This window comes from Salvelinus alpinus, chromosome 15 (genome assembly GCF_045679555.1).
Source record: "Salvelinus alpinus chromosome 15, SLU_Salpinus.1, whole genome shotgun sequence".
Classification (NCBI taxonomy): domain Eukaryota; kingdom Metazoa; phylum Chordata; class Actinopteri; order Salmoniformes; family Salmonidae; genus Salvelinus; species Salvelinus alpinus.
The window spans coordinates 18,631,529-18,643,771 of NC_092100.1; the positions used below are offsets into that span (position 1 = coordinate 18,631,529).

A 12,243-nucleotide genomic window follows, 5' to 3' on the forward strand; every position below is an offset into this window, starting at 1 on the left:
AGTGGCATCTCCGAGAGTCATTGATAGGGCCCAGAGTTTTTCCTGACCATGTGATGTGACCAAGTTAAATTCAGAGACCAACAGTTGGTCCCAGGTCATGTGTTTGTTGAAAAACGAATGGCCCAGGGCCTCCCGGGTGGCGCAGTGGTCTAGGGCACTGCATCGCAGTGCTAGCTGTGCCACCAGAGACTCTGGGTTCGAGCCCAGGCTCTGTTGCAGCCGGCCGCGACCGGGAGGTCCATGGGGCGACGCCCAATTGGCCTAGCGTCGTCCGGGTTAGGGAGGGTTTGGCCTGTAGGGATATCCTTGTCTCGTCGCGCACTAGTGACTCCTGTGGCGGGCTAGGAGCAGTGCACGCTAACCAGGTCGCCAGGTGCACGGTGTTTCCTCCGACACATTGGTGCGGCTGGCTTCCGGGTTGGATGCGCGCTGTGTTAAGAAGCAGTGCGGCTTGGTTGGGTTGTGTTTCGGAGGACGCATGGCTTTCGACCTTCGTCTCTCCCGAGCCCGTACGGGAGTTGTAGCGATGAGACAAGATAGTAACTACTAACAATTGGATACTACAAAATTGGGGAGAAAAGGGGGTAAAAAAATTAAATAAATAAATAACTAATGGCCCAAGTCATTGGTCGCACCAGCGCACTACAATGAATCTGTGATAATTGGTTGATTTTAATGTCTCAAATTAAGCTTGTGATAGACTGCACTTCAACGTATGTGACATAGATAGAACACAAATGTAAATACAATGGCTGCAATTAGAAAGGCAGCCCAATTATAACATTTTTTTCTTCACTAATTGGTATTTGTACAAAATAGGTCAAAAGACCTATTAGTGGAAAAAATATCAGCACTGGGCTGCCTGTGCGAACGTAGGCATAGAGGGTGAAAAGTATATTTTCCAGTCAGACATATCCTATTAAAATGATTAAGAAATACCCACTCTTTTCTCAGAAATTGACACATGCCTCGACACTGACGTCGAGTGTACATGTCAACATGTGTACATGTCAACGGAGCTTTCTCCTGCGACTGCCATGAGGGCTACCTGATGAGCCCAAGGACAGGGGAGTGCAAGGCTAAAGGTGACGGCAAATGCTGCTGGGGGAGTGAGCTGCTAAATACAGCAAGTTACTGATCTCATATGTTTGCACTTTCAAACTGATATGAATGGCGTGAGTCCTTCATGACCTGAGAGCGTGACGAGGCAAATGGGTAAAGCAGATTTCATTTCTGACAAATGGTGCTTTTTTGTTGTTGTAAAACATCTTTTAAGAATAGGAAAAACCCTACCCAAAGAGTACCTTGTACATCCAGTTTCCTTTCAACCAACACCACCTCCACCCCACACATACAATGGCTCCGGAGGAGATGGCTGACGTTTTTACAGCCTCCTAACCTATTTTGGGTGTGTGTTCGCGTTATTTGTAACTTATTTTGTGCATAATGTTTCTGTCACCGTGACCGAAAAGAGCTTCTGGATATCAGGACAGCGATTTACTCACCTCTTACTGGACAAAGATTTTTTCTTTAACGAGTCGGACTTGAAGGATTTACTTCAGACACCCGACAAGGCCCAAATCCCCGTCATTCACATGAGAAAGAGACGGCGATGTCGGGGTGCCTTGCAAGGATCCGACGGCGCATGTGTAATTGGCCTTCCATCAGTCCTATTAGCCAACATACAATCATTGGATAACAAAATAGACAAGCTATGATCACCCAACCAATGGGACATTAAAAACGGTAATATCTTATGTTTCACCGAGTTGTGGCTGAACGATGACATGGATAACATACAGCTGGCAGGGTTTTACGCTGCATTTGCAAGATGGAACGGCTGCCTCCGGTAAGACAAGGGGTGGCGGTCTGTGTATATTTGTAAACAGCTGGTTAAGGAGGTCTCAAAGTTTTGCTCGCCTGAGGTTAGAGGTCGACCGATTCATGATTTTTCAACGCCGATACCGATTATTGGAGGACCAAAAAAAGCCGATACCGATTAATCGGCCGAATTTCTTTTTTTTAATGTATTTATTTGTAATAATGACAATTACAACAATACTGAATGAACACTTTTTTATTTTAACTTAATATAATACATCAATAAAATAAATTTAGCCTCAAATAAATAATGAAACATGTTCAATTTGGATTAAATAATGCAAAAACAAAGTGCTGGAGAAGAAAGTGAAAGTGCAATATGTGCCATGTAAAAAAGCTAACGTTAAGTTCCTTGCTCAGAACATGAGAACATATGAAAGCTGGTGGTTCCTTTTAACATGAGTCTTAAATATTCCCAGTTAATAAGTTTTAGGTTGAGGTTATAGGAATTATAGGACTATTTCTCTCTCTACCATTTGTATTTCATATACCTTTGACTATTGGATTTTCTTATAGGCACTTTAGTATTGCCAGTGTAACAGTATAGCTTCCGTCCCTCTCCTGGCCCCTACCTGGGCTCGAACCAGGAACACATCGACAACAGCCACCCTCGACGCATCGTTACCCATCGCTCCACAAAAGCCGCGGCCCTTGCAGAGCAAGGGGAACAACTACTCCAAGTCTCAGAGCGAGTGACGTTTGAAATGCTATTAGCGCACACCCTGCTAACTAGCTAGCCATTTCACATCGGTTACACCAGCCTAATCTTGGGAGTTGATAGGCTTGAAGTCATAAACAGCTCAATGCTTGAAGCATTGCGAAGAGCTGCTGGCAAACGCACGAAAGGGCTGTTTGAATGAATGCTTTAGAGCCTGCTGCTGCGCAGTCAGACTGCTCTATCAAATATAATTATAACATAATAACACACAGAAATACGAGCCTAAGGTCATTAATATGGTCAAATCCGGAAACTATCATTTAGAAAATAAAACGTTTATTCTTTCAGTGAAATACGGAACTGTTCCGTATTTTATCTAACGGATGGCATCCCTAAGTCTAAATATTGCTGTTACATCGTACAACCTTCAATGTTATGTTATAATTATGTACAATTCTGGCAAATTAATTACGGCCTTTGTTAGGAATAAATAGACTTCACACAGTTCGCAATGAGCCAGGCGGCCCAAACTGCTGCATATAAGCCAAGTTAACAAACACATTACCGACCATTTCGAATCCCACCGTACCTTCTCCGCTATGCAATCTGGTATCAGAGCTGGTCATGGGTGCACCTCAGCCACGCTCAAGGTCCTAAACGACATCATAACCGCCATCGATAAGAGACATTACTGCGCAGCCGTATTCATCAACCTAGCCAAGGCTTTCGACTCTGTCAATCACCACATTCTTAATGGCAGACTCGACAGCCTTGGTTTCTCAAATGATTGCCTCGCCTGGTTTACCAACTACTTCTCTGATAGAGTTCAGTGTGTCAAATCGGAGTGCCTGTTGTCCGGACCTCTGGCAGTCTCTATGGGGGTGCCACAGGCTTCAATCCTCGGGCCGACTCTTTTCTCTGTATACATCAATGATGTTGCTCTTGCTGCTGGTGATTCTCTGATACACCTCTACGCAGACGACACCATTCTGTATACTTCTGGCCCCTCTTTGGACACTGTGTTAACTAACCTCCAGACAAGCTTCAATGCCATACAACGCTCCTTCTGTGGCCTCCAACTGCTCTTAAATACAAGTAAAACTAAATGCATGCTATTCAACCGATCACTGCCCGCACCTGCTCGCCTGTCCAGCATCACTACTCTGGACGGCTCTGACTTAGAATACGTGGACAACTACAAATACCTAGGTGTCTGGTTAGACTGTAAACTCTCCTTCCAGACCCACATTAAGCATCTCCAATCCAAAATTAAATCTAGAATCGGCTTCCTATATCGCAACAAAGCATCCTTCACTCATGCTGCCAAACATAACCTCGTAAAACTGACCATCCTATCGATCCTCGACTTCGGTGATGTCATCTATAAAATAGCCTCCAACACTCTACTCAACAAACTGGATGCAGTCTATCACAGTGCCATCCGTTTTGTCAAAGCCCCATACACTACCCACCATTGCGACCTGTACGCTCTCGTTGGTTGGCCCTAGCTTCATACTCGTCGCCAAACCCACTGGCTACAGGTTATCTACAAGTCTCTGCTAGGTAAAGCCCTGCCTTATCTCAGCTCACTGGTCACCATAGCAGCACCCACTCGTAGCACGCGCTCCAGCAGGTATATCTCACTGGTCCCCAAAGCCAATTCCTCCTTTGGTCATCTTTCCTTCCAGTTCTCTGCTGCCAATGACTGGAATAAACTGCAAAAATCTCTGAAGCTGGAAACACTTATCTCCCTCACTAGCTTTAAGCACCAGCTGTCAGCGCAGCTCACATATTACTGCACCTGTACATAGCCCATCTATAATTTAGCCCAAACAACTACCTCTTCCCCTACTGTATTTATTTATTTTGCTCCTTTGCACCCCATTATTTCTATTTCTACTTTGCACATTCTTCCAAATCTACCATTCCAGTGTTTTACTTGCTATATTGTATTTACCTCGCCACCATGGTCTTTTTTTGCCTTTACCTCCCTTATCTCACCTCATTTGCTCACATTGTATATAGACTTATTTTTCTACCGTATTATTGACTATATGTTTTGTTTATTCCATGTGTAACTCTGTGTTGTTGTATGTGTCGAATTGGTATGCTTTATTCTGGCCAGGTCGCAGTAGCATATGATAACTTGTTCTCAACTAGCCTACATGGTTAAATAAAGGTGAAATAAAAATAAAATATACCCTGACTGCTTGCACGGAACGCAAGAGAAGTGACAATTTCCCTAGTTATAAGAAATTCATGTTAGCAGGCAATATTAACTAAATATGCAGGTTTAAAAATATATACTTGTGTATTGATTTTAAAGAAAGGCATTGATGTTTATGGTTAGGTACATTGGTGCAACGACAGTGCTTTTTTCGCAAGTGCGCTTGTTAAATCATCACCCGTTTGTCGAAGTAGGCTGTAAGCACTTCAATGAGAAATTAACAGGCACCGCATCTTATGCAACGCAGGACATGCTAGATAAACTAGTAATATCATCAACCATGTGTAGTTAACTAGTGATTATGTTAAGATTGATTGTTTTTTATAAGATAAGTTTAATGCTAGCTAGCAACTTACCTTGGCTTTTTGCTGCCCTCGCGTAACAGGTAGTCAGCCTTCCACGCAGGCTCCTCGTGGAGTGCAATGTAAGGCAGGTGGTTAGAGCGTTGGACTAGTAACCGGAAGGTTACAAAAACGAATCCCCGAGCTGACAAGGTAAAAATCTGTCGTTCTGTACCTGAACAAGGCAGTTAACCCACCGTTCCTAGGCCGTCATTGAAAATAAGAATGTGTTCTTAACTGACTTGCCTAGTTAAATAAAGGTGTAAACATTTTTTTTACAGATTGTTATGAAAACTTGAAATCGGCCATTCCGATTAATCGGTCGACCTCTACCTGAGGTAGAGTATCTCATGATAAGCTGTAGAGTTTTCACTTTCACTTTCTTCTCCAACACTTTGTTTTTTCATCTATATCGTGGCCGTCTATTTACCACCACAAACCAATGCTGGCACGAAGACCGCACTCAATGAGCTGTTTTTAGAACATAAGCAAACAGGAAACGCTCATCCTGAGACGGCGCTCCTATTGACCAGGGACTTTAATGCAGGGAAACTTACATCCGTTTTACCTCATTTCTACCAGCATGTAACTATGCAACCAAAGGAAGAAAAAAAAACTCAACCACCTTTGCTCCACACACAGAGACTCGTACAAAGCTCTCCCTCGCCCTCCATTTGGCAAATCTGACCATAATTCTATCCTCCTGTTTACAAGCATACACTAAAGCAGGAAGCACCAGTGACTCGGTCAATAAACAAGTGATCAGATGACGCAGGTGCTAAGCTACAGGACTGTTTTGCTAGCACAGACTGGAATATGTTCCGGGATTCTTCCGATGGCATTGAGGAGTACACCACATCAGTCACTGGCTTCATCAATAAGTACATCGATGACGTCGTCCCCACAGTGACCGTACGTACATACCCATAAGCCATGGATTACAGGCAACTGAGCTAAAGCATAGAGCTGCCGCTTTCAAGGAGCGGGACTCTAACCCGGACGCCTATAAGAAAGCCCACTATGCCCTCCGACGAACCATCAAACAGTCAGTCAATACAGGACTAAGATTGAATCGTACTACACCGGCTCTGATGCTCGTCGGATGTGGCAGGGCTGGCAAACTATAAGACTTCCAATGGAAGCACAGCCGCGAGCTGCCCAGTGACACGAGCCAAATGTCTTCTTTGCTCGCTTCGAGGCTAGCAACACTGAAGCATGCATGAGAGCGTCAGCTGTTCCCGACCCGTAGCACTCACGCCTGTAGCCACGAAGAGCATTGAAAGGCTGGTCATGGCTCACGTCAACACCATTATCCCAGAAACCCTAGACCCACTCCAATTTGCATACCGCCCCAACAGATCCACAGATGATGCAATCTCTATTCCACTCCACAATGCCCTTTACCACCTGGACAAAAGGAACACCTATGTGAGAATGCTATTCATTGACTACAGCTCAGCTCAGGAGCGCCAAGTCTAGGTCCAAAAGACTTCTCAACAGCTTCTACACCAAAGCCATAAGACTCCTGAACAGCTAATCAAATGGCTACCCAGTCTATTTGCATTGTCCCTATTTGCACTGCTGCTCTTTAATTATTTGTTTCTATTTTTTTACCTAACACTTATTTTTCTTACCTGCATTGTTGGTTAAGGGCTTGTAAGTAAGCATTTCACTGTAAGGTCTACTACACCTGTTGTATTCGGTGTGTGTGACAAATAACATTTTATTTGATTTTTGTTTGCACCAGGACTTAGGGTACAATAAGTTCTTTGAATATTTTCCTTTTGGATCTGGGTCCTGTCAAATTGTAACCCAGCTCAAATATTTACCAACCCACCTGCCCAAGGTGGGGAATTTGCGCCACTTGACAGCTTCCTTTATCTAACAGGATTTTATGTGAATGTCAATGATTTACTGCAAGTAACTTTTTTCTGACCTTGTGAATGTGTGCGGAACAGAGGGCTTGAACAAGGGGTGTGTTGAGCGAAGCAGTAATTTTTTGTGATCAGGGTTATTAATGTAGTTGACTATTTCTCTAGTGAATAGGAAGTATAAGAAATCCAAATGTATTCTCCAACACCAGATCATGCAAGTTAGTCCATTACCCTGGCAATGATTACCAGGCCTTTCATCTTTGTGAAGGGAGAATCAAGTATTTCCTTAAAGCTACAATATGTAACTTTTTATGCGATCCGACCAAATTCACACAAATGTTATTTCTGGATCTTTCATTCTCGTGGTAAGGAGAATGTTGGATCGCACAAAAAGTTACGGATCGCACAAAAAGTTACATATTGTAGCTTTAAGGAAATACTGTGCGCTTATTCTATGCTTCCCGTTCCTAAGTTTAGTTTTTGCATCTTTTATATTCAATCTTGTACACCAGCTGAAAATACAATATTTTTGGTTATGGAAAAGATTTCAGTGGTTTAGATGTTACAATGATTCTCTACACAATGAATGCTTGTTTTGTCACAAACTGAAATTAGGTGAACTATTAGAATTTTAGCAGCCAGGAAATGGCAGTGCAACTTTTAAAAGAAGAGAAAAACATGCACACTGCTCTTGCCAGTACCATAAGCGAATAAACAAAGTAATATTGGCAAGAGCAGTGTACAAGTTTTTCTTTTGATGTACATATCTGTCTACCTTCATTGATGCCCTTCTCTTCAATGTGCTTGTTGATGTAATTGTGTTATTCTTGGGTGAGTGGCTGGGACTGATTTTGAGTGTACCTCCAGGAGATGTGGCTCAGCTGGTGTTGAGCAATTCTGAGGGGGTACCCCGGGTCAACACTGCAGGTATGGAGTACAGGGAGATAGCTGCTCACTTACTGGGACCAGGGCCTATGGCTGCCCTCAGTGCAAACCGCACTGTCTACTGGGCAAGGCCTGGACAAGGATCTATCTACAGGTGTTACGGATACAAGTGTTCTGTGTGTATCCTGTGTGTATTTCTTTTCTCTCCTTCTCCCCTACTCACAGGTGACAATAATCATTCCCCAATCAGTCATCAATCAGTCGCTAATCGGAAGACACCTGCTCCTTTTCCCTTACCCAATCACAGTCCCTTTCCCTTGGTTTAAAACCCCTGTCAGTTGTTTTCTCTCCAGCTCAATCTCTTTTGTAAATGCCTTCTGTCTGTAGATCGCTTGTGTGTTTTGCATCTGCATGCCACTTTGTCCCCACCTGTGAGTATTGTTTTGGTTATGGTGTTTGAGAGTTTGTTTGATGGTGGGAAAAGGGGGTAACCAGACAAGTCGCCCTTGGGCATACATTTCCCGTAGGTAAACTTTGTTATATAAACACTAGTTAGAACTGGGCGGACCACCCCCTGTATTTTTGGTTAGTTAGTTAGCTGTTTGTGAAGTAGGCTAGTCTAGCTTAGGGGTGTTTTTGAATTATTATTCTTTCATTCCTTGGGTCCAGCTCAGCCCCTTTTCCTGCTCCCCCCCAATTACCGTGTGTTTTTAAATAAACCTTGAGTGTTTGACGGTAGTAATTTAGTTGTCTGTGGTTATTTTTGTTCTCACTGTTACGTTGTCACTATAATAATTTGCATGAGTTGTGTTACGGGTCCCATTACCATCCCCCCCTAGATTGTCGGGCCAGAGGGATTCGTAACAACAGGTACACACCTCAGTTTAAAAACACTTTCTGAATCTGTCCCTTAATAATAGCATTAATGTTGACCACAGGTAATTTTTCTGTGAAATAGGCCTAGATGTTAGTTTCTGTTTGATCTATCCTGTAGGATCCCCATGGATGGGAAGCCCCTGGATCCTGTTCTGCTGTTGAAAAGCCATGGTGCTGTCCTGGGTCTGGCTGTGGACTGGATCCATGAGCATCTCTACTGGACTAACGCTGGCACTCACTCCATCGACGTGGCCCGTTTGGGCGGCTCTGTACAACGCCTCCTGATAGAAGGGCTTGCCATGCCCACTGGAGTGGCTGTGGAGCCCTTGTTGGGGTAGGCTGGATTGGAGGTTCTCAATATTGGTCTTGGAGACCTACTGTATATTCACCCAGGCTCAACTACATATTCATATTCTAAACGGTATTTGTAAGAAATATTTGAAAAAATTCTCAATTGTTTTTATGATGTCTAAAATATATAAATTAGTAGGCCGATCTAATTTGTGCTTAGTCTCCAACTTGCACGGGATTTCACAGGGTTTAGATTAGAGGTCTGACAATTTTATGATTTTTCAATACCGATACGGATTATTGGAGGACCAAAAAAAGCAGATACCGATAAATCGGGCCATTAAAAAAAAAAAAACATTTTAAATGTATTTGATTTAAAAAAAAGTGATGTATGTGTATGTGTATATATATATATATATATACATATTTGTAAATCACAATTACAACAATACTGAATGAACACTTTTAATTTAATGTTAACTTAATATAATACATCAAATCTATTTAGTCTGAAATAAATAATGAAACCGGTTCAATTTTGTTTAAATAATGCAAAAAAACAGTGTTGGAAAAGAAAGTAGAAGTGGAATATGTGCCATGTAAAAAAGCTAACGTTTAGTTCCGTGCTCAGAACATGAACATATGAAAGCTGGTGGTTCAAAATATATATATATATATATATATATGTATATATATGTATGTGTGTGTATATACACTGCTCAAAAAAATAAAGGGAACACTTAAACAACACAATGTAACTCCAAGTCAATCACACTTCTGTGAAATCAAACTGTCCACTTAGGAAGCAACACTGATTGACAATAAATTTCACATGCTGTTGTGCAAATGGAATAGACAAAAGGTGGAAATTATAGGCAATTAGCAAGACACCCCCAATAAAGGAGTGGTTCTGCAGGTGGTGACCACAGACCACTTCTCAGTTCCTATGCTTCCTGGCTGATGTTTTGGTCACTTTTGAATGCTGGCGGTGCTTTCACTCTAGTGGTAGCATGAGACGGAGTCTACAACCCACACAAGTGGCTCAGGTAGTGCAGCTCATCCAGGATGGCACATCAATGCGAGCTGTGGCAAGAAGGTTTGCTGTGTCTGTCAGCGTAGTGTCCAGAGCATGGAGGCGCTACCAGGAGACAGGCCAGTACATCAGGAGACGTGGAGGAGGCCGTAGGAGGGCAACAACCCAGCAGCAGGACCGCTACCTCCGCCTTTGTGCAAGGAGGAGCACTGCCAGAGCCCTGCAAAATGACCTCCAGCAGGCCACAAATGTGCATGTGTCTGCTCAAACGGTCAGAAACAGACTCCATGAGGGTGGTATGAGGGCCCGACGTCCACAGGTGGGGGTTGTGCTTACAGCCCAACACCGTGCAGGATGTTTGGCATTTGCCAGAGAACACCAAGATTGGCAAATTCGCCACTGGCGCCCTGTACTCTTCACAGATGAAAGCAGGTTCACACTGAGCACGTGACAGAGTCTGGAGACGCCGTGGAGAACGTTCTGCTGCCTGCAACATCCTCCAGCATGACCGGTTTGGCGGTGGGTCAGTCATGGTGTGGGGTGGCATTTATTTGGGTGGCCGCACAGCCCTCCATGTGCTCGCCAGAGGTAGCCTGACTGCCATTAGGTACCGAGATGAGATCCTCAGACTCCTTGTGAGACCATATGCTGGTGCGGTTGGCCCTGGGTTCCTCCTAATGCAAGACAATGCTAGACCTCATGTGGCTGGAGTGTGTCAGCAGTTCCTGCAAGAGGAAGGCATTGATGCTATGGACTGGCCCGCCCGTTCCCCAGACCTGAATCCAATTGAGCACATCTGGGACATGTCTCGCTCCATCCACCAACGCCACGTTGCACCACAGACTGTCCAGGAGTTGGCGGATGCTTTAGTCCAGGTCTGGGAGGAGATCCCTCAGGAGATCATCCGCCACCTCATCAGGAGCATGCCCAGGCGTTGTAGGGAGGTCATACAGGCTCGTGGAGGCCACACACACTACTGAGCCTCATTTTGACTTGTTTTAAGGACATTACATCAAAGTTGGATCAGCCTGTAGTGTGGTTTTCCACTTTAATTTTGAGTGTGACTCCATTCCATGGGTTGATACATTTTGTGTGATTTTGTTGTCAGCACATTCAACTATGTAAAGAAAAAAGTATTTAATAAGAATATTTCATTCATTCAGATCTAGGATGTGTTATTTTAGTGTTCCCTTTATTTTTTTGAGCAGTGTATCTCATCTGTGGAACTGTACAAAAGATCATATCAATCAGATGTAAGGAAAGATTCAAATGATATGTGATATAAATGTGTCAGTGCCTTATGGTTTATATAGACACAGCAGGTGTTTATATGCAAAACAACTCTAACCCTTTATTTTAAGGTACACATTGGCCACTAATTTGTAGTTTATTAGTGTCTATATAAGTAGCTAATACCGCATTTTAGTGCCTTTGGAAATTATTCAGACTCCTGACTTTTTCCACATTTTGGTACATTACAGCCTTATTCTATAATTGATTAAATCGTTTTTTTTTATCCAATTTTTTATTTATTTTTACAAATTTCAGTTTTTGAAATACATATCACATTTACATAGGTATTCAGACCCTTTACTCAGTACTTTGTTGGCACACCTGTATTTGGGGAGTTTCTCCCATTTCTTCTCTGCAGATCCTCTCAAGCTTAGGGTTGTTCTGTTGGAAGGTGAACCTTTTCCCCAGTCTGAGGTCCTGAGCGCTCTGAAGCAGGTTTTAATCAAGGATCTCTCTGTATTTTGCTCCGTTTATCTTTGCTTCGATCCTGACTAGTCTCTCACTCCCTGCCGCTGAAAAACATCACCACAGCATGATGCTGGCACCACCATACTTCACTGTAGGAATGGTGCCAGGTTTCCTCCAGATGTGACGCTTGGCATTCAGGCCAAAGACTTCAATCTTGGTTTCATCAGACCAGAGAATCTTGTTTCTCATGGTCTTCAGTCTTTCGGTGCCTTTTGGCAAACTCCAAGCGTCTGTCAGGTGCCTTTTACTGAGGAATGGCTTCTGTCTGGCCACTCTACTATAAAGGACTGATTGGTGGAGTGCTGCTGAGATGGTAGTCCTTCTGGAAGTTTCTCCCATCTCCACAGAGGAGCTCTGTCAGTGACATATCGCTGCCAAAGGCTGTAATTGCTGCCAAAGGTGCTTCAACAAAGTAC

At 43.4% G+C, this 12,243-nt stretch overlaps 1 protein-coding gene across 4 annotated transcripts in view; it reads left to right on the top strand.

Annotated features, from left to right (window-relative positions):
• The window catches only part of LOC139539629 (uncharacterized), a 68,315-nt gene that overhangs the window by 10,656 nt on the left and 45,416 nt on the right, over positions 1-12,243 (top strand). For all 4 annotated transcript variants that reach the window (XM_071342742.1, XM_071342741.1, XM_071342744.1 and 1 more), the window contains 2 exons: positions 7,849-8,020; positions 8,861-9,076. In XM_071342742.1, coding sequence (XP_071198843.1) covers positions 7,849-8,020; positions 8,861-9,076 — 388 coding nt within the window. The remainder of the gene's footprint in view (positions 1-7,848; positions 8,021-8,860; positions 9,077-12,243) is intronic.